Source organism: Myxine glutinosa, chromosome 2, assembly GCF_964187855.1.
Source record: "Myxine glutinosa chromosome 2, kmMyxGlut1.1, whole genome shotgun sequence".
NCBI classification, from domain to species: Eukaryota; Metazoa; Chordata; class Myxini; order Myxiniformes; family Myxinidae; genus Myxine; species Myxine glutinosa.
The window spans coordinates 180,938,086-180,957,974 of NC_136262.1; the positions used below are offsets into that span (position 1 = coordinate 180,938,086).

Sequence of the window (19,889 nt, forward strand, 5' to 3'; positions counted from 1 at the left end):
GCTCGGCCCCCGCGTCGGGGCCGCCCCCCGGCGGGCGGACCCCCGGCACCGCCCGGCCCCGCCGTCACGCCGCCCCCCGGGCCTGCACCCATCCCGGGTGCAGCCGGAGGCATCCCAGCTGGCATCCCTGCACCCCGGACGCCGCCAGTCACCAGAGGGCACTTCGGCCGGGTCATCCGTTTGCCCCGCAAACTGGCCCTCCAGGTGCGCGGGAATTCTGGGGGGGCGCGTGTGGCGGACACGAAAGCTCACTGGCATGATGACATCATTCCGCGCCACGTGGGCGGCGGCCACGCCCGAGGGGTAGGCGTGGCCGCGGGATATACACCGGGCGCGCAGCCCGGAACGCTCCAGTGTTACAGTGGAGCTCTTGAATAAAGACTCTTACAACTTACCGCGTTGTCCGCTTCCTCCTTGCTTACAAGCAGCGCGCGTAACACCGCGCTTCACCACCAACTTTCATCCAAATCCGTTCAGAACTTTTCCAGATATCTTGTTCACAATCACACGAACACACACACACACACACACACACACACACACACACACACACACACACACACACACACACACACACACACACACACACACACACACACATAAGTGAATGCATTACTCACTGGCGGGAGTAAATATCGGCCTCTGCTTCTCATTGGCTCCTGTGGAGCACGTGATGGCTGACGATGGGGTCGATAAAGTAGGCGTGTCCGCCACGAACCATGGCGTGGTCAAAGCACGTTACCCTGACTTAACACGAAGTATGAAAAACGGTCACGTGGTCTCAATGCCTAACTAGTTATTTAAAACATTGTGTAATGCACGCCAGAAAGTTTAACTGGTCGTTTTTTAAATTATATTTTACAATCCATGTTCCTGCCTTCCAAAGTTGTGAAAGACCAACCTGCCTTCCAAACAATAATATACATCATAAGTTCCTGGCCAAAAATGCTCACAACTAATTTCTCCTATCACGCGAACAAAAGTTCATCTAAAACAGGCCGATGACTTCAATTTCGCAGCATTTGTGGAATAATGATGTAATCCAGAGGTATAAGCAGGTGATGATCGCAGCTCCGCCCCCAAAGGTAACCATTACTACTTCCGCACTTTCCCCATAGAATGAGCGGTACGTGTTCGCACTTTCTTTTATTTTGTTTGGTTCCTCCTTTCATCAGTTTCCTCAGATTTCGAGTTGTGGAGACTGTCGTACGATTTGGTTGTGGTCACCGGTGTTGTTTTATTTGATAATATCGGTTGTTGATTAAACAACGATCCTTGGATGTGTGCTCGACTGCTCGTCGCGCTCCGAGTGATGGGTGGATGTTCTCACTGCCGAGCAGGATTGTAAGAACCAATGAGGGAAAAGATTCCTTTGACTTGCGAAACATAATCTGTGAGAGGAAAATGAGTAAATGACACAACTGTTGTGGTAACTTTGTGGTTACATTTTTTGACGTTAGGCCTCGTCAAAAATAAATCCACGACCGACCATGTGGTGCAGTTGTCCAGCAAGAAAGGCTCAGGTCTAAAAAGGCGACCAAATGCATTCCGGAGAGGTTCTTGTAACGATAGGTTTTCGAGCAGATGAAGCAACGTCCCCTGAAGCAAGCTCATACACCGCAACATCACAGGCTGAACGAGAAGTTTAAATTGTTTTTCCATGCTACGAGTGGTATCATGTAGCTTGTGGGCCACACATGAAACGTCTATGTCGTGCTTGTTTTGATTGACTCGTGCATCTGAACGAAAGTTGGGAATGAATGGTAATCCTGTTTTGTGTTTTCCCTCGGAAGCCAAATGGAGTGAAAGTGGCGCCGGACAATGACAGAGCCTACATCGAAGAAAAGAAAAACTGAAGGTAGATTGATCAACAAATTTGCTTCCTGTGTGACCTTTCTCACTTCCGTGTTGCCCTTTCTACCCTTTGCTCCTATGGAATCCCTAACTGTTTACACTATTTTCATGCATTAACCCATTCCTTGCTGCCCTCTTAAAGTCACAGGACCTCACACTCACCTCCATTCCTTTGTTCCCTTTTTCTCTTGTCTGTAAAATTGTTTCCAAAAGGTGGATGCAGGTTATGTTTTCACCCCTGTTTGTTTTGCTGGGAACAGTATATCTCAAAAAGTGATCGATGGATTTGGACGAAACTTGGTGGACATGTTGGGTGTGCGACGAGGAAGAATTAGATTCAATTTTGGAGATTATTCGAATCCTGATCCGAGAATTTAAAAAAAAAATTTTAGTGAATGTTCACCATTGAGATATAGGTCCAAAAATGATACTTGGCACGATATAAAAACATAGTTGTGGATGTGTTGGGTCGGTGACATGACAAGAACAAGCCGATTAGATTTTCGATAAGGTCCCGATCCATATCTGGCCTATCGGTGGATGCAAAACATAAACTGTTCAGCCGGGTGGAGGAATGCTCTCCACATCATCTGTTCTAGTTGCTTTTGTATATTGTACATAATCGAGACAAGTGAAAAAGAGCGAGGACAGAATGTAACAAAATGGCTCGGACACAGTGAGAAGCGGGGAAATGCACCGGCTGCAGGATAGAGGTAGACTGAGAGAATGGGATGGAGCATGGAAAGGGCAGAGGGGGCTAAACCATAGAGGTGGCGGCCGAATACAGAGAGGCCACCGACTTGTCTGAGGTGTCAATAACAAGTGTATACACTCAGTTTCGTCATGAGAACGGTTTACCTGCATCTTGCTTTCCCCTCGACCCCAACCTACCTCAATTCAAGAGGAATGTCAATAGATTCCTCCTTTCTGTCTAATATCTATACTTTTCTTTCCTTTGCGCAGCCCCAACCTCGAGTGGCCTTGTGGGCTTTGTGGCGGGCAAAATCCCATTTTTAAAAAACGAGAGATTCCAATCATTTTGAGGTACTGGGGTCTATTTGCATCAGGATTTGCAAGGTGTGACACGGGGTGCCCAGTCCAAAGGGGAGGGCAGTACTCCATAAAACAATTAATGAAGACCTAAAGTGTCATAGACCTTGTATTTGCCAAGGAAACGCCGTATGACAGAAGGTGCCGAGACTCGCTTTGGAGGTCAACTTTGAAACGGTCCTTCCGGGGAGAGATAATGAGATCGTGAGATTTTCAGGATTGAAAGACATATTCAAAGTGTTTGACCAGATTGTGATTTTGTTAACATCTGAAGCGAGGGAAGAGGCTGTAGACTGCCTGTCTGAAGGATGAGGGATGTCACGGCAAAGGGTGGAGTCATCAGCAAATAGATAACGAGCATTTTCCAGAGAATCAGAGAGATCATTAATTAAGTTCCAGAAAAGGACTGGGCCCAGAATACTGCCTTGAGGCCACTCCAGCCTTGACATGGACAGGACGTGGGAGGATCTTGTTTGAGAGTCACATGTTGGCTATGAAGTCAAGTAATTCATCTTCGTGTATTGTTATTTTATAATGTCACGTGTAGCTTGTAGTGAATGAAAGAGCTCCGACATGAACATTTGTCACTGTATGAGGAGAAAAATAAAAATCAACCCCCACCGATGAAAACCAACCTGCCCAGTCCATTCGCAGCTTAATCCACGCACTCCAATAATGTTCGTCATTTGTCCATCTATCCACCTGTTGTTACTTTGTACAGCTGATGCCCTCTGTTATGCGGCTCGTTAATGAGCTTTGACTTCTCATCATGTATTTTATACCTCAAAGCTCTTTTATACTTCACTCTTCCATGAGACTCAATCATGTATACAAAAAAAAGAAGCTTTTCACCCTATTTTGTTTATTGCAGGTAAATTCCATCCAATGACAGAGGAGAACAGCAGGTATGTTTCAAACTCTCAGTGATTTTACTGCAGTTCCATGTAGATGTTTGAGTTGAACTCGTTTCATTACACTTTCTAAAAAGATGCAATAAGTAATCACAAAGTAAAAAAACAATGTATAAATAGTTTGATGTTCAAACATGTTATAAGGACGCAGCTTTTTAAATTAATTATTAAAGATTTAAACTCTATTTGTGAGATTGTTTCATTACCTCCACCACCGAAGGTGGATGGAGGTCGTTTTCACCCCTGTCTGTTTGTTTGTGAACAATATATTTTAAAATGTTGTGGACGGATTCAGACGAGATTTGGCAGAGAGGTAGTGTGTGTGACAAGGATGAAATGATTAGATTTTGGTGAAGATCCACATTCGGATCCGGCTACTAGAATTTTTCAAGTAATTCTTCACCATTGGGAAATAGGGCCAAAAACTATATATAGCAGATATCTCAAACAGTTGTGGACGGATTTGGACGAAACCTGGTGGACCGGTTGGGTGTCTGACAAAGAAGAATTGTTTCAATTTTGGTGAAGATCTGAATATGGATTCGGATACGAGAATTATTTAATTTTTAAGTGATTCGTCGCCATTGAGAGATCGGGCAAAAAGCGATACATAGCAGGATATCTTAAAAAGTTGTGGACGAGTTATGACTAAACTTGGTGGACGAAGTTGGTTAGGTGACAAGAACAAGTCGATTAGATTTTGGTTTAGGTCCGAATCCAGATCCGACCTATCGGTGGGATACAAAACGTAAACTGTTCAGCCTGGTTGAGGTATGCGTTCTACCAAGTGCTGTTCTAGTTTATTTAAGGAAGTGGTTTTGAAGTACAGTACTGCACAGTATATTTAATACACTTCAACAGAGACTGCCAACTCGGACTGATGTGAGGATGAGTGTTAATGCTCTAATATATCAGTGGCATTATCATAGCCTGTTGTTGGCTTAACGGTTGAGGTGGCTGCCTTAAGATGTTAAAGTCTTGAGTTTGAGCCCCTGTTGTTCTGTCGAAATAACACCAGTTGGGTTGACTCATCCTGTCATCCTTCGAGGTTGGCAAAATGAGTACCATCTTACTGGTAAAAGGGGCACTGCATCAGTGGCATTGCCACACTTCCAGAAAATGATGTAGCCAGCAACCTGAGGTTGCATACAAAACAACAACAGTGGCATTAATGGGGCCTTTGGCCTGCATTGATGTTGTTATTGCTGGTAATTATTGTCATATCAAACGTTGGGTTTTATTTTGATGAGCACACCTGGAAATTATGGGAAGGTAAAGAAGTTTGCAGGAGGGGAGGGGAAAGAAAAAAAAAATTGAAATTAATTTGGGAGGATAGGGCAAGATGAAGTGGGTGAAGATATTATCTTTGCATGGAAAGGATGGAGAGAAGGTGCCAGGTGGTTTCTTGGTGTTGAGAAACGGGAGGTTTTCGATTTATTTTAATCTTTTAAAATGAAATTAGGCCCTTCATTGTAAAGGAAATTGCTGAATGTTACTTAGACAAGCTAAATATGATGGGATAAGGGGTCTTGTATGCAAATTATTCTCCTAGGATCAATGGGGTATGGTTTTATTAATGGTGCTTCACAATTCTCAGTGTTAGGCCATTTATGGCTTTGCAAGTCCTCATCCCTTTTCAATAATCACAACCTAAACTCTTAAGGCCAAGTTAAACATGCGGCGATTATCACCCAATGGTCGGCAGAATGTTACCGCACAACGGAGCCATGTCCACATTTTTCATCCCACCCTCAAATTATTCGCTCGTTTCCAGCGGTGTAGGGATTTTTATCACGGCAATTAATCGCCAGGAAACCGCCAAAGAGCCAGAGTATAACATTACCATACGTCACTTTACATCTTTTAAGTGACTATTTCATTTGGGTGAACGACTGACACAGTTCATTTTCGATTTTATTATCCCCACGCTTTTTGACAGAAAAAAAACCCGAGGGAGAGGGAGGGGGTATATGCAATCAACATTGGGGGACGCATTAAATATGTAACGATTTGTTGGATTTCACCCCCAGGTTCATGTGCCAGGGTATGGGGACTTAGAGTTATAGGGGGTCAGAACAGGGAATTTTTTCATTTTAACTCAAAATTAGACATTGAGTTATTCCTCGTAAAAATTTTTACCATCTTTCAACTTTGCTGTAGGTGGGAAGGGTGGGGATTTGTAATGGCACGCCATTGTCTTCGCTCTAGCGTTATTTTATTTTGCCAAGTTTGATACCCCGTGTCCATCTTTGGTGTTTACTTGAACCGTTCATGGTAAGAAAAGCAAGCCTGTCAACAGTAAAGCAAGTTGACCCAGTCTGTGGACAATACCAAGTCATGGACAAATGAAAGAAACTAATAAAGTTTTTTTTCATTGCTGTCGACATCCATAGTGTCAGTATAATGGCCTCGTAATGTAACAGCCCGACAGAGCAAATGTGATGTGATGATGTTCTCGGTGATGAAAATCTCTTAGCTCAATGTACTGGCTGTTCCTTTAATAAGAAGAATTGGGTGACTCATTGGACGATAACATTCATCTGTTTAACTTTGCTTTTACTCGAACTTTCAACATGCAAGTTTGTCATAGATTTTCATAGCAGGTGCTCAGATACAACTGCAGCTTTGTCCAAGCAAAGCTAGAAATCGATGTTGTTCATGATAATTGGACTTATGATAAGTTTGTCAGGTGATTTCACAACATTGTTGGCCCCCCGTCAATTTTGTTTCCTCCTTCTTTCGCCCCTTTCCCCCCCAACGTTGCCATGCTCCTCCTATAATTGTGTGTACCCCTTCTCCACATCCTACACTCTGGAAAACCCACCCCTTCTGCTTTCTCACAAATTTCACGAGCCTCAGTCCTGTAAAGAAACAAATGTTCCACTAATTCCACATTACCCCCTTCACCGCTTTCATGCGCCTTCACTTGCATTGTTTTCCATCATTGTTTCTTTTTTTTCTTTCTTTCTTTTTTCTTTCCATCCCAGATAGCTGTTTGACTGTTTTCTTATTCTTTCCATTCCCATTCCTCAGCCAAATGGACTTTCATTTTGTTCAAGATGAGGAGAAAAAAGTTGAAAACCTACGCGCGACATTGAGCCAGAAAACGCTGGATTTCTGGTTACGGCCGAACTCAAAGTCGCAGACTTCACCTCCACCGAGCACTGAGTATCAGTCTGACAAGGATGTAAATACCAATCAAAAAAGCTACAAGATCGCAACACCTGAGCCATTTGCACGGCAGGTTCCAACTTTGAACGTGGAAAGCACGCGGTTCATTACATCCAACACTTCCTCTATTTCTGATTCGACTGCAGAATCGAACCTTACTCCAATGTTTACGAACCCCAGCCAATGCGCGTCTGAGGCATCAAACTTGAATAAAGACTTTGGTTCTTTCTCTACGCAGTCATTTCAGTCTTTCTCTGAAAAATTGGATTTGGCGCCGCAGAAGATTGTCACCGAAGAGGATTCACAGCAAGATTTTGGAGAATCTAGTGAAGATGTTGTGAAGACTGAACAATCAAATGCAAGCTCCACGTTTACTTCCTCTACCAAACGCAACAGAACATCCTGTCCTGGTTCTGTCGAGTCTACTAGTCAATGCTGTACTTCCCCAAACACCATGCCACAGGAGAAGAAGGACCAGGGCTTTGATTCGTGGACTGCTAAGTCATCTCCTGCTCTTACCAATGATGAATGCCTATCTCCGTGTTCTGCTGAATGCCATTCGGACTTTACCGAAACCGATTCCGAAACTGCCGAATGTGGCCCTAGTTCTTTAGAGATTAAATTTCCTATGTCAGATTCACTGTCTGAGCCTGTAACAAAAATCGAATTTCCCAATTTGAACACAGGGGTTGACATGGATCAGCAGCAACACAAAAAAGACAGAAGAGATGACTGGCTTGGCATTCCTCTTGCTGACATGCCAAATTTGTTGAAAAGGCCCCCGGAGTTGCCACCACTGCGCCCAGCCAGCAATCATTTGGTAACTGTACAGGTGAGATATCTCATTTCAATCTTTTCTTTGAAATATCACAAGAGGTGAAAAGGCCATCTGATGTTTTTCAAGAATTTTGTCTATTTGGTGTTCCTGTCTGATTACGTAGTTCACGATGTTTGTTCCAATCCCTTTTGCTGTGTTGATTTGTCTGCTTTCTCCCGATGATTTCGTCCTGCCTGTTAAATGTGTGTACGCTCTTCCATGAGCCTAAATCATCGTATAAACCATGTAAATTTGGGACTAATGTGCTAATGAGTTAGTCCCAAAGTCCCAAAGTCCTCCGATAGTCCCAAAGTTTGTGGCACTGACCTCAACGCAAGTTCAGTTAGCCTATTGCTTGTACACCTATTGCGTGTTTGGAAAAATTTATGAGAAAAGAAAATTATGTAATGTGTGCGATCCAAAAGCTGTGGATCTGGGAGTTCTAAACTCTGAATAATTTGAAGAACTTGCGCCGAAATAACCTTTTGCTCTAGAAAAACAAAACAAAATTGAATGCATAATGTAGGTTTCATTAATGAACTAGGTGATGGAGGGTAAAAGGAAAATTAGTGGGACTACACAGTTGGATGGAACAGACAAGTGAATGAAGAGGAGAGAGGAAGGGAGGAAAGGGTAGCGGCCAAGTAAGCGGATTGGATGAGGGAGTGTTAAGGGGGATAGTACTAGGAAGGAAATGGAAACCTGCAAGCATAGCATGTGTCGTGCGTGTGGGTGTTTGTGTCATGCGGGCCTGTGTCGTGTGTGTGTGTGTGTGTGTGTGTGTGTGTGTGTGTGTGTGTGTGTGTGTGTGTGTGTGTGTGTGTGTGTGTGTGTGTGTGTGTGTGTGTGTGTGTGTGTGTGTCGTGCGTACATGTTTTATTTGACCCGAAATTTTGTAATCATTTGATGTTCCACCCTCTGCTATGTCACTTCCACCATCTTGAAACTGAGCGCAATCTTTCTGGAGAAAACACATTATTTGGGGGGGGGGTATTGGTTACCCACACTATAAAGACAAAGTCCTTCAAAAGTTTTGAATAACTGCATTATTCTGCCTTTTCTAAATGGAGAGCAAGTTTGAAGCCTCCCCATAATGGTCCAATAAATACGTGCTTTTGATTACATTTCACCTAATGGTGTCTATGCATGTTGCTATTTTGTCATACTTTAACTTAGGTTATGTTTTTGTTTACTAGTTGTGGGTAAGTCTGCAAAATGTCAATGGTTGGAGTGGGGTAGAGGGGTTTGCTGGGGAGTTTTCATTGCCCATCCTGTCCAACCTTTAGATTCACGGACTTGAGGGCTCAGGCCCTCCTCTGCCATACCCAGCCAAGTTTCGTGATTGGTGGGACGAGAGGCACGTCATGTTGCCATGCTCTTCTCGTGCTCGGATGGTAAGTAGCCTTCTCCCTTAATGTTTCTCCTGTAATGAATGGATTGGAGTTAAACATTTGAGTACTGTACAGTCGGACCCTGACATTTGTGGGGGATACGTTCCTGGAAAATGCTGTGAATGTTGAATCTGCGAATGTGGGGGCATTGTTTAAATGGAAAAAGGGGGGATTGGGATAGGTTCCCAGTGGGTCCTAGCTCATAAGGCAAAATAAAAAATCCCGTGAAAAACCACAAATGCGCCCGCAAAGAAAGTCAGTGTCTGACTGTACATTATTAAAAGCTAATTGTAAAACTAAAACAAATTGTAACTAGAATGGCACTCTGTAGAGCGCATACCTCTGCCAGATTGAACAGTTTACGTTTTGTATCCCACTGATAGGCCGGACCTGGATCCAGACCTGCAACAAAATCGAATCCCTTGTTCATGTTGCCTAACCAACTCATCCACCAAGTTTTGTCATAGTTTGTCCACAACTTTTTGAAATATGCTATATATTGTTTTTTGCCCCATCTCTCAATGGTGAAGCACAAGTTGAAAATTTAAAAAAAAATTCTTGCATTCCGATGCGTATTTGGATCTTCACCAAAATTAAATTGATTCATCCTTGTCACATACACAACCTGCCCACCAAGTTTCGTCTGAATCAGTTCACAACCGTTTGAGATATCATGCTGTATATCTTTTAGCCTCGTCACTCAATGGTGAAGAATCACTTTAAAAAATAATCTGATGCTCATCTGGATTCGGATCTTCACCAAAGTGGAATCGTTTCTTCTTTGTCACGCACCCAACCTGTCCACCAAGTTTCTTCCGAATCCGTCAACAACTTTGAGATATCCTGTTCACAAACAGACAGTGGTGAAAACATAACCTCCGCCTACCTTTGGTGGCGGTGCTAATTAATCCTGTATTACATGAAAGTAGATAAGCTAAGGAAACAGTGATGTCATCACTGAAGAAAAGGAGGCATCGTTTCTTCAATGCCACCTTTAGAGGCCATTTTTCCCCGCAAAGCGGGGGTTGGGCTTTTTCTTCAATTCAAGCGGGGGTCTTTTTCTTCAATGCTGTGGGATATTAATTAATTGAGCTTGAATCACACGTGAACAGCTTGGTTTCACCGATTAATATACCTTGATGATTGTTACTTCCACTACCGAAGGTGGATGGAGGTTATGTTTTCACCCCTGTCTATCTGTCTGTTTGTCTGTGAGCAAGATATTTCAAAAGGTTGTGGACGGATTTGGACGAAATTGTGTGGAGAGGTTGGGTGTGTTACAAGGAAGAATTGGTTCGATTTTGGTGAATATCTGAATAGGGATTCGGATATGAGAATTTTTTTTTTAAAGTGATTCTTTGCCATTGAGAGATCGGGCAAAAAGCGACATATAAAGTGATATTTCAAAAGGTTGTGGACGAGTTATGACTACACTTGGTGGACGAGTTGGTTAGGTGGCAAGAACAAGCCGATTAGATTTTGGTTCAGGTCCGAATCCAGATCCGGCCTATCAGTGGGAGACAACACATAAACTGTTCAGCCTGGCGGAGGTATGCTATTCTAGTTTTTGGATGTATTCACCACTCGAAGGAGGAACAGTAAATAGTTAGATTATTGTTGTGGTTTTGGAAGACCCTGTGGGGACACATTCAACGCATAAGGGTTCCCCAGTGTAGTTATATCTGTTAGGAATTTTGTTTAACCAAATTACAATTCCCCTCGTATCAGTGGGCAGTGAAATGCATTGTGTTGGTGTAGCAGATTCAAACTTCCTTTGTAATACTTCTCTTTCTAAATTCCCTCTCTTATCTATCTTCTTATCTATCTTCTTATCTCTCTTCTTATCTCGCTTCTTATCTCTCTTCTTATCTATCTTCTTATCTCGCTTCTTATCTATCTTCTTATCTCTCTTCTTATCTCTCTTCTTATCTCGCTTCTTATCTATCTTCTTATCTCGCTTCTTATCTATCTTCTTATCTCGCTTCTTATCTCTCTTCTTATCTCCCTCCTTATCTCTCTCTCTCCCCCTCTCTACCAATCTCTCTTCCTCCCTCTCCCTCTCTATCTCTCCCCTCCTCCCTCTCTCTCTCTCCACACATGCATTTGCAATACACTTTGCACCTCACAGAAGCCACATTGCAACTCACTACTACAAATGAAAGCCAGCACATCATAAAGCACATCATGATCAGCGGGCCAGGAGTGCGAATGTCAATGGGCAAGCAACAACAGAACAAAGCATCACAGATGGGCGAGTTTGGGCATAAGCTTTATTGTCGAACACAAGCTAGGCCAATGAGCACAGTATGGTAACAGGAGCACACCAATGGAGAGACAGCACTAACAAAGCTCAATATGCACTCAAAAGGGCAGGCTGTATAAGCACGAGAAATCCTGGACTCGCGGCTGGTGTGTGTCCTTGGAAAGTCAAGGCGGAGTCTCTGGTCTGAGTTAACGAATGGGCTAGTGCCACGGTGCAGAGAGTGGACGAGCCACAGAGTTTCTCTGGACACGCCAGCCGACCCACTGACTCGCACTCTTTGTCTTTCTCTCCCTACCTCTAATACGTTCACTTCGAATGCACAAAGATTATTCAACGATTACACCATCGACCACATCAGGGCTGGGTTACTGACTCGCATTCACGATTTTCTCTGTCGCACCACTAATATTCACCCGCATCTCCCCACAGGGTGTACCACATTACCCACCTCTTCTCTCCCCCGCACCCTGTCTCACGTTGGGACCAACGTAAGCCAATAGGCTTACGTCGGGATATTGAGGCATCACCAACAAGCCCCATATTCTTCTCTCTCTGTCTATCACCTTTCCTTATCTCGTTTCCCGGAGTGGATGAGGCACCTACCTGTGTCGACATGTGCTATGATGACTGACTAAGTGGCTTGATGTGCTTAATGGAGAAGGTCCCTCTTGTGAACTGTTTCGCCTGTAAATCCATGTCATTTTTATCTTTCTATACTTTCCAAACTGCCCTATTGTCTTTTCTCCATTGGTTCGACTATAGTGTGTTTTAGAAACACGGAGTTCTGGCCTACCATTCTTTTGTGGTTAGTGATTAGCCCACGTCCCACTTGCAGTATCGCTCGACCATTCTTGGTTGACAGCAGTGAGTTGTTGAGAGCACGGTTTCCCACCTTGTGGATGGATTTGCTAGAAAGGTAAAGCGGAGCTAAATACTGGACCCTGCCTAAATTAAGCATCTCAGACTATGTCCATGGTTGCCCCGCAATTCGTCGTGCCACAACGTTATCTGCGGCTCGTTAGCATCAAGATCACTGGCTGGGAAGCAGGTCTGAGTACTCCCCTTGCGACCCCCGAACCTGTAACAATAGGATTCTATCAAACTCATCTTTCATGAGGCTAGCCATTGTTTTTTTTTTAGCTGCAGTAATAACAGTTTGTTGTACTTGTGCATGAACGACTTTAACACTTATTCTTGTTTCGTGTGCAGCCTGTGGCTGCTGGTTGCATCATTTTTCTGGCAGCGCGATTGTGCCGCTGATGCAGTGCCCCAATTACCAGTGAGCTAGACGAAATTTGGCAGAGATGTAGCGTATGTGACAAGGACGAAATGATTAGATTTTGGTGAAGACCTGGATTCGGCTCCGGCTACTAGAATTTTTAAAGTGATTCTTCACCATTGGGAGATAGGGTCAAAAACGATACATAGCAGGATATCTCAAAAAGTTGTGGACAGATGATTTTGATTAAATGTGATTCTGTATTGTGATTTTCTGATCTACTCTGGGATACAAAACGTAAACTGTTCACAAGGCGGGGGTATGCTCGCTACTGAGTGCCGTTCTAGTTTCAGGTTGTGTCCGGCTGTGTGGCCGTCCGTAGGTGATAGATTTTTGTTTCCGTGATAACTTTAGAACGGCTGAAGGGATCTTAGTGAAACTTGTTGCAGGTATGTATAATGAGGTAAAGATGAACTGATTCGATTTTGGGGTCAAGAGGTCAAAGGTCAGAGGTCATGTCAGGTAAAAATGTGATAACTTGTGAACAGGTGAAGGGATTTTGACTAAACTTGGTACAAGTATACATATGTGATGATGCATCGATTAGGGTTAGGGTTAAGGAAGAATCGATTCAATTTTGGTGAAGATCCGGATCCGGATCCGGCTAGTAGGATTTTATAGTGATTCTTCACCATTGGGAGATGGGGCCAAAAACGATACAAAGCAGGATATCTCAAAAAGTTGTGGACGGATGATTTAGATTAAATGTGATTCTGTATTGTGATTTCCTGGTCTACTCTGGGATACAAAACGTAAACTGTTCACCTGGCGGAGGTATGCTCTCGACTGAGTGTCGTTCTAGTTTCATATGTGCTTTGCCAGTTTCTATAAAGTTAGGATATCTTTTCAAGGATGCTCATCCCCTTTCCATAAAGTTAGCGATATCTTTTCAAGCTAGCTCATCCCCTTTCCATAAAGTTAGGGATATCTTTTCAAGCTTGCTCATCCCCTTTCCATAAAGTTAGGGATATCTTTTCAAGCTTGCTCATCCCCTTTCCATAAAGTTAGGGATATCTTTTCAAGCTTGCTCATCCCCTTTCCATAAAGTTAGGTATATATTGCCAAGCCTGGCGTTGGCTTAGCGGCTAGGGTGCCAGCTTAGGATCCTAGGATCCTGGGTTTGAATCCCGGTCGATCACTGAATTAACGCCAGGGTGGTTGACTCAGCCTGTCATCCTTCCGAGGTCGGCTAATTGAGTACCAGTTCACTGGTAATTCCCTGCTTGTTGTAAAAGGCGACAAACAGGGTTGGCGGCAGGAAGGGCATCCGGCCGTAAAACATTGCTTCAAAAAGGGGACCAAAAAACAACAACAACCACGGTGCCAGAAAAAGGCCAACCCCCGCTTGCGGGGAAAAATGGCCTCTAAAGGTGGTTTTATCTATCCCCTTTTCATAAAGTTGGGGATATCTTTTCAAGCTTGCTTATCTTTCCCCTTTCCATAAAATTAGGGATATCTTTTCAAGCTTGCTTATCTATCCCCTTTTCATAAAGTTAGGGATATCTTTTCAAGCTTGCTTATCTATCCCCTTTTCATAAAGTTAGGGATATCTTTTCAAGCTTGCTTATCTATCCCCTTTCCATAAAGTTAGGGATATCTTTTCAAGCTTGCTTATCTATCCCCTTTTCATAAAGTTAGGGATATCTTTTCAAGCTTGCTTATCTATCCCCTTTTCATAAAGTTAGGGATATCTTTTCAAGCTTGCTTATCTATCCCCTTTTCATAAAGTTTGGGATATCTTTTCAAGCTTGCTTATCGATCCCCTTTCCATAAAATTAGGGATATCTTTTCAAGCTAGCTCATCCCTTTTCATAAAGTTAGGGATATCTTTTCAAGCTTGCTTTTCTATCCCCTTTTCATTAAGTTAGGGATATCTTTTCAAGCTTGCTTTTCTATCCCCTTTCCATAAAGTTAGGGATATCTTTTCAAGCTTGCTTATCTATCCCCTTTTCATAAAGTTAGGGATATCTTTTCAAGCTTGCTTATCCCCCTTTTCATAAAGTTAGGGATATCTTTTCAAGCTTGCTTATCCCCCTTTCCATAAAGTTAGGGATATCTTTTCAACTTGCTTATCCCCCTTTCCATGAAGTTAGGGATATCTTTTCACAGTTGCTTATCCCCTTTCCAGAAAGTTAGGGATATCTTTGCAGTTAATTTTCCTCTTTCTAAAGTTAAAGATGTCTTTTCCAACTTGCTTTTTCCTCTTTCCAAAGTTAGGGAAATATTTTCTGGCTTCCTTTCTTCCTGCCAGGAAGAAATGGGCATTGAGGCTTCGCACATTGAGCGCGCACAACAGAAATGGGCTTCGTCATGGGCATTGAGGAAGTTAGGAGTGGAGGAATGGTTGATCAGAGTAGTGATGGCAATGTACAAAAGAGCGCGCACAGCTGTAAGGACGAAGGACGGGAACAGTGGTGAGTTTGAGGTGAAGGTGGGAGTGCATCAGCGGTCGGAACTAAGTCCACTACTATTTGTAGCTGTGATGGAGGTACTGGCTCAGAACGTAAAGGAGGGTTTACCGTGGGAGTTGTTGTATGCAGATGATCTGGTGTTGATTGCGGAAAGTATGGATGGACTGAAGGAAAAGATGAACAAGTGGAAGGAATGTATGGAGACAAAAGGTCTGAAGGTGAATATCGGAAAGACGAAGGTGATGGCAAGTGGTAAAGCATGTGGTGAGGTGGAAAGAACTGGGAAGTGGCCATGTGCTGTGTGCAGGAAGGGTGTCGGAGTGAATTCCATTCAATGTACAATGTGCGCTGAGTGGGTTCATCAAAAATGTAGTGGTCTGAGAGGGTCATTTACCAGTGTGGCAGCTACATTCAAATGTAAGGTGTGCACAGAGGGAGCTGCAGATGGAGGAAATGTTGAGTTGGATCTTGGAGACGGCGTGAAGCTGGAAGGTGTGAAAACATTTTGCTACCTCGGAGACATGCTGAATGGAGAAGGTGGATCAGACTCGGCAACGGTTGCTCGAGTGAGATGTGCATGGAAGAAGTTTCGGGAACTGAGTGGCGTGCTGATGAGGAGGAGAGTGTCGCTGAAGCTGAAGGGAAAGGTGTATGCTGCATGTGTGAGAAGTGTTATGATTTATGGGAGCGAGACATGGGTAATGAACGTAGAGCAGCAACGAAGGCTGGAAAGGGTGGAAATGCGAATGGTTCGATGGATGTGCGGAGTATCGTTGAGAGAGAGGAAGACAAATGATGAATTGCGAAAGATGATGGGAATATTGCCTGTGATTGATGCTGTGAAGAGGAACAGGTTGAGATGGTTTGGTCATGTGTTGAGGAAGGATGAAAGTGACTGGTTGAGAAGAGTGATGGAAGTTAATGTAGAAGGAAGTAGAGGACGGGGAAGACCGAGAAAGACTTGGCTAAAGATGGTGGAAGAAGAAATGCGGGCAAGGGGGTTAACAAGGAGAGATGCAGAAAATAGGGCAAAATGGAGAAGATTGTCATGGGGACCGCAAGACTAACCCCCGCTCTAGCAGGGAAAATGGCCTTAAAATGCATGTTGTTGCTTTCTTCCTGCCCATGTACAAATTGTGTTCAATGATCTGTTGAGCTTTTTTCACACATGGCTGATCTTAATGTTGTTCGGTGCATCTGATGTAACTCCATGAAGCCGCCACCTCCTTTGCGTCTCAGTGGTATCGTCTTGGAATGTATTGGTTTTCATGCTATTGTTGTCCTTGCTATATCTTGGGAGAAATGTATTGTAGTTCAGCTGGAGGTTTAATTATTTTATGAGAGAACAATAAATATTTCATAACGTATCATTAGTTGTTAAAACTGATTTATTTGAGATATACGTATGTATAATGTTCTTTCTAATCTCTTTTTGTTTCTCTTTTATTTCTTTAGTCAAACCTTCAGCCTCTTTGGCCAACCATCTCGTCTGCTCTGCATCAGCCTATCATATCATCATATGATCTTGAGGTAAGATTTGGAGCTTTACTCCAAAATATTATTGATTGATTTATTTTGCTCTGTTGCTTTCAAATCTCGTAAAACAAATATAGTATTGGACAATACAGTATCCGTATTTGTAAAATGTAAATGTGCGGTATGGCCATTTGACCCATGATACTTGTATGACACTCACTGCAGCATATGTTATATGTACTCACTAACAGAGTACCCACCCCCATGGTGGGTCGAGTTTGTGCATTACTTGCTGAAAAAGGTATATACTGTGTTTTGCAAGAAGACTATAGATGTTTGTGTGGAGTGCACTTAAAAGGTTCTAAATGGTTTAAAGGTCTAAAGGGTACGTTCCAATAGTAGTTTGTGTCTAAGGGGTTGAAAGGGTCTAATCTCTCAAGAATGTAGAAAGGGTCGAAACAGCTCCAAGTTGTCTAAAGCACTAAATAGTCAAGGGTCCAAGCTGTCAAATTTGCCTGAAGGGTGTAAGGGTTCTTAAATGGTGTTAAGGTCTATGGGGTCTAAAGGGATTTAAGGGATGTAAAGGAGTAGATATTCTAGGGGTCTAAAGGGAATAAAAGGTTGAAAGGGTGGAGGGATACAAGTGTCTAAAGTGTTGAAAGCTTCTTAAAGGTAAAAGGGATATTGGGATCTTGAGTATATTGGTGTCCTGCAGGTCTTAATGAGTCTTAGGGGTATTAAAGGGTCTTGGGGATCTTTGGGGGGTCTTAAGGGATCTTAGCGATCTTGAGGGTCTTATGGGTCTTTGTGTTCTCAAAGGTCCAATGGGTCTTTGTGGTCTTCGAGATTTTTCCAGGTCTTACAGTTCTTGCGGGTCTTGTGGTTCTTAAGGGTCTTCAATGACTTAGCGGGTTTTAGGGGTCTTACTGGTATTTGGGGTATTAATGGTATTGGGGGGGTTTTATGGTTATTGGGGGTCTTAAAGGTCTTAAAAGGTCTAAGGGGTCTCAGAGTCTAAAGGGTTGAAAGGTTTAAAGAGTACATTCCAATAGTATGTAATAAAGATGTACGTGCAGTCAGGTTGCAACTTGCGTTCAAACAGTATGCTATTAATAGACATGTCGTCACATGGCTTCATGGACCGTATTTTTTTATATTTATATTTACTCGTTGGCCCATTGGACAAAATTTTCGTTGTTTTTTTCACGTTCTTGTAGCATTCATGCCTGCTGTAGTGCTTGAGCATCACCTTGCCTTTCATCAAGCCCAGATGTGCTTGGGCCAGGGCTGGAATTATGCATTTGTTGTTATTATTGCTAAATTATACTACTATTATCATTGTTGTTGATGTTCTGTTCTCCTTCTCCCCTATTATGTTATTGCAATGTTATCATTGTTTTTCGTTGTTTATTTTGTAATAATTGTAATAATAATTGGAATGCCATGCGATGGAAGGATGTATTAAGCTGCTCTATACACCTTAACATTGCCTGCGTTTAAAACATGGGAATTCAAGATTTGCATAAACGATGGTTGATTGTAATTGGCGTATTTGGCATGGCATAGGTTGGTGATAGCGCGAGTCAATATCAGTATGGTTATTGAAATTCCTTTAATTATGTGGTTAACATCATTTCTATCAATTGCGGCACTAAGTGTGTGCGGTGTACCTTCTATTGCCAGTGCAACAGTTTGCAAAAATAATCCTTCACTGTGGCACATCATTGTCATTTACCAATATAAATATGGATTTATACAAGTCAGGAGACGACGATGGTTCACGAGCGAGCGGTATTCTTTGACAAAGGACGGACTATAACCGAAACAGGCCCGGACAGGCCAGGCCTGGAAATGTCAAAACGAAGGTTACTGACCTTGAAATGAGATCGAAAATAATGTATAATCAGTTATGAGGTTAGTTAGCTACACAATACCGAAAATTCGGTGAAAAATGAAATGCAAAAATATATATATATATGAAAAATAAAAAATCGAGCTTCGTGGGGCTAGACACATGACATTGGCCTAACCAAATATCGAAACCCCTGTCAGATTCCACCAAACCCCTCGGAGAGGATGTAGCTTGAACTCGATTACTCCCTAAAAACACATCTTTTTCGGGCGTGGCTCCGCCCACAATGGGCGCAATACGCCCACGCTAGGCAGGACACAACTAGATCATGATATCAACCTCCCACCCAAGTTTCATCAAGATCGGATGATATCATCGGGTAGTTATGCTGCGGACAGATAGACACGCACACAGACACGCACACAGACACGCACACAGACAGACACACACACATGACGAATATAGTGGTCACTTGATAACTCGTGAACCAAAAACATGACACAAAATAGATCTCTATCAATCATCACTAGCCTCTCACAAGAGACGGACTTAAGGAATGCGACTGAGTAAAGTTCAGAAGCCATGGGAAAACGTGTATCCAAAGCTACTACTTCAGGACAGCGAAACATAAAAATGAATCGACACCACCAATTGTACACTGCCATGTTCTTAATATGTTAATTTAATTCTCTCTTTCATCTATGAAAGTGGTTCCCTGTTTTGAGGCAATGTTTTTATGGCCGGATGCCCTTCCTGACGCCAACCCTTGGTCACGCTCTTACGATGCGCAGGGATACGGTGTGCCTATTCTAAACCGGGGTACACACCGGCATCATCTTGTCCGTGGTTCGAGCGGTACTTGTCTCCCTGTTTTGCGGAGGGATTGGTAAAGGTATTCGGGAGAAAACCTTGACCAATAACCCTGATCAATTCCACCCCGCAAAAGAGCGTTACAAGTACCAGGACCAGAGACGGCCAGCTTAACAGGCCAAGGGGATTAACCCCCCCTTGCTAAGGGGAGTGCCGTCTCTGAGATCCGTAACAATTGGTGTCAGGAGTGGGATGGTAACAGGGAACCATGATTGTCATGGGGCCCGCAAGGCTAACCCCCCGCTCTAGCGGGGAAAATGGCCTTAAAACGATCATTCATTCATTCATTCATCTATGAAAGTGACATTACATGCATTAACGGCATTCGGTAGATAGCTTACCTCCACCAGGCTGATTCGTTTACGTTTTGTATCCCACTGATAGGCCAGATCTGGATTCAGACCTGAACCAAAATCGGGGCTTGTTCTTGTCATCTAACCAACTCGTCCACCAAGTTTTGTCATGTCATGCTATACTGGTATATCATTTTTGGCCCTATCTCGTAATGGTGATTGTAATGAAATTGATCCAAGACCTCGTTCAC

General features: G+C 43.2%; 1 protein-coding gene across 4 annotated transcripts in view; it reads left to right on the forward strand.

Moving 5' to 3' along the window:
• Positions 1–1,091: 1,091 nt before the first annotated feature.
• Positions 1,092–19,889, forward strand: part of PARG (poly(ADP-ribose) glycohydrolase) — a 164,055-nt gene continuing 145,257 nt past the window's right edge. The window contains exons 1-6 of one of the 4 annotated variants that reach the window (XM_078771997.1): positions 1,092–1,126; positions 1,794–1,858; positions 3,776–3,809; positions 6,849–7,818; positions 9,090–9,197; positions 16,603–16,677. In XM_078771997.1, the coding sequence (XP_078628123.1) occupies positions 1,822–1,858; positions 3,776–3,809; positions 6,849–7,818; positions 9,090–9,197; positions 16,603–16,677 (1,224 nt within the window). In that variant the 5' untranslated portion in view covers positions 1,092–1,126; positions 1,794–1,821. Of the gene's footprint in view, positions 1,345–1,612; positions 1,859–3,775; positions 3,810–6,848; positions 7,819–9,089; positions 9,198–16,602; positions 16,678–19,889 lie in introns of those variants that run through there. The other 3 variants (XM_078772000.1, XM_078771998.1, XM_078771999.1) reach the window with 3 other exon arrangements.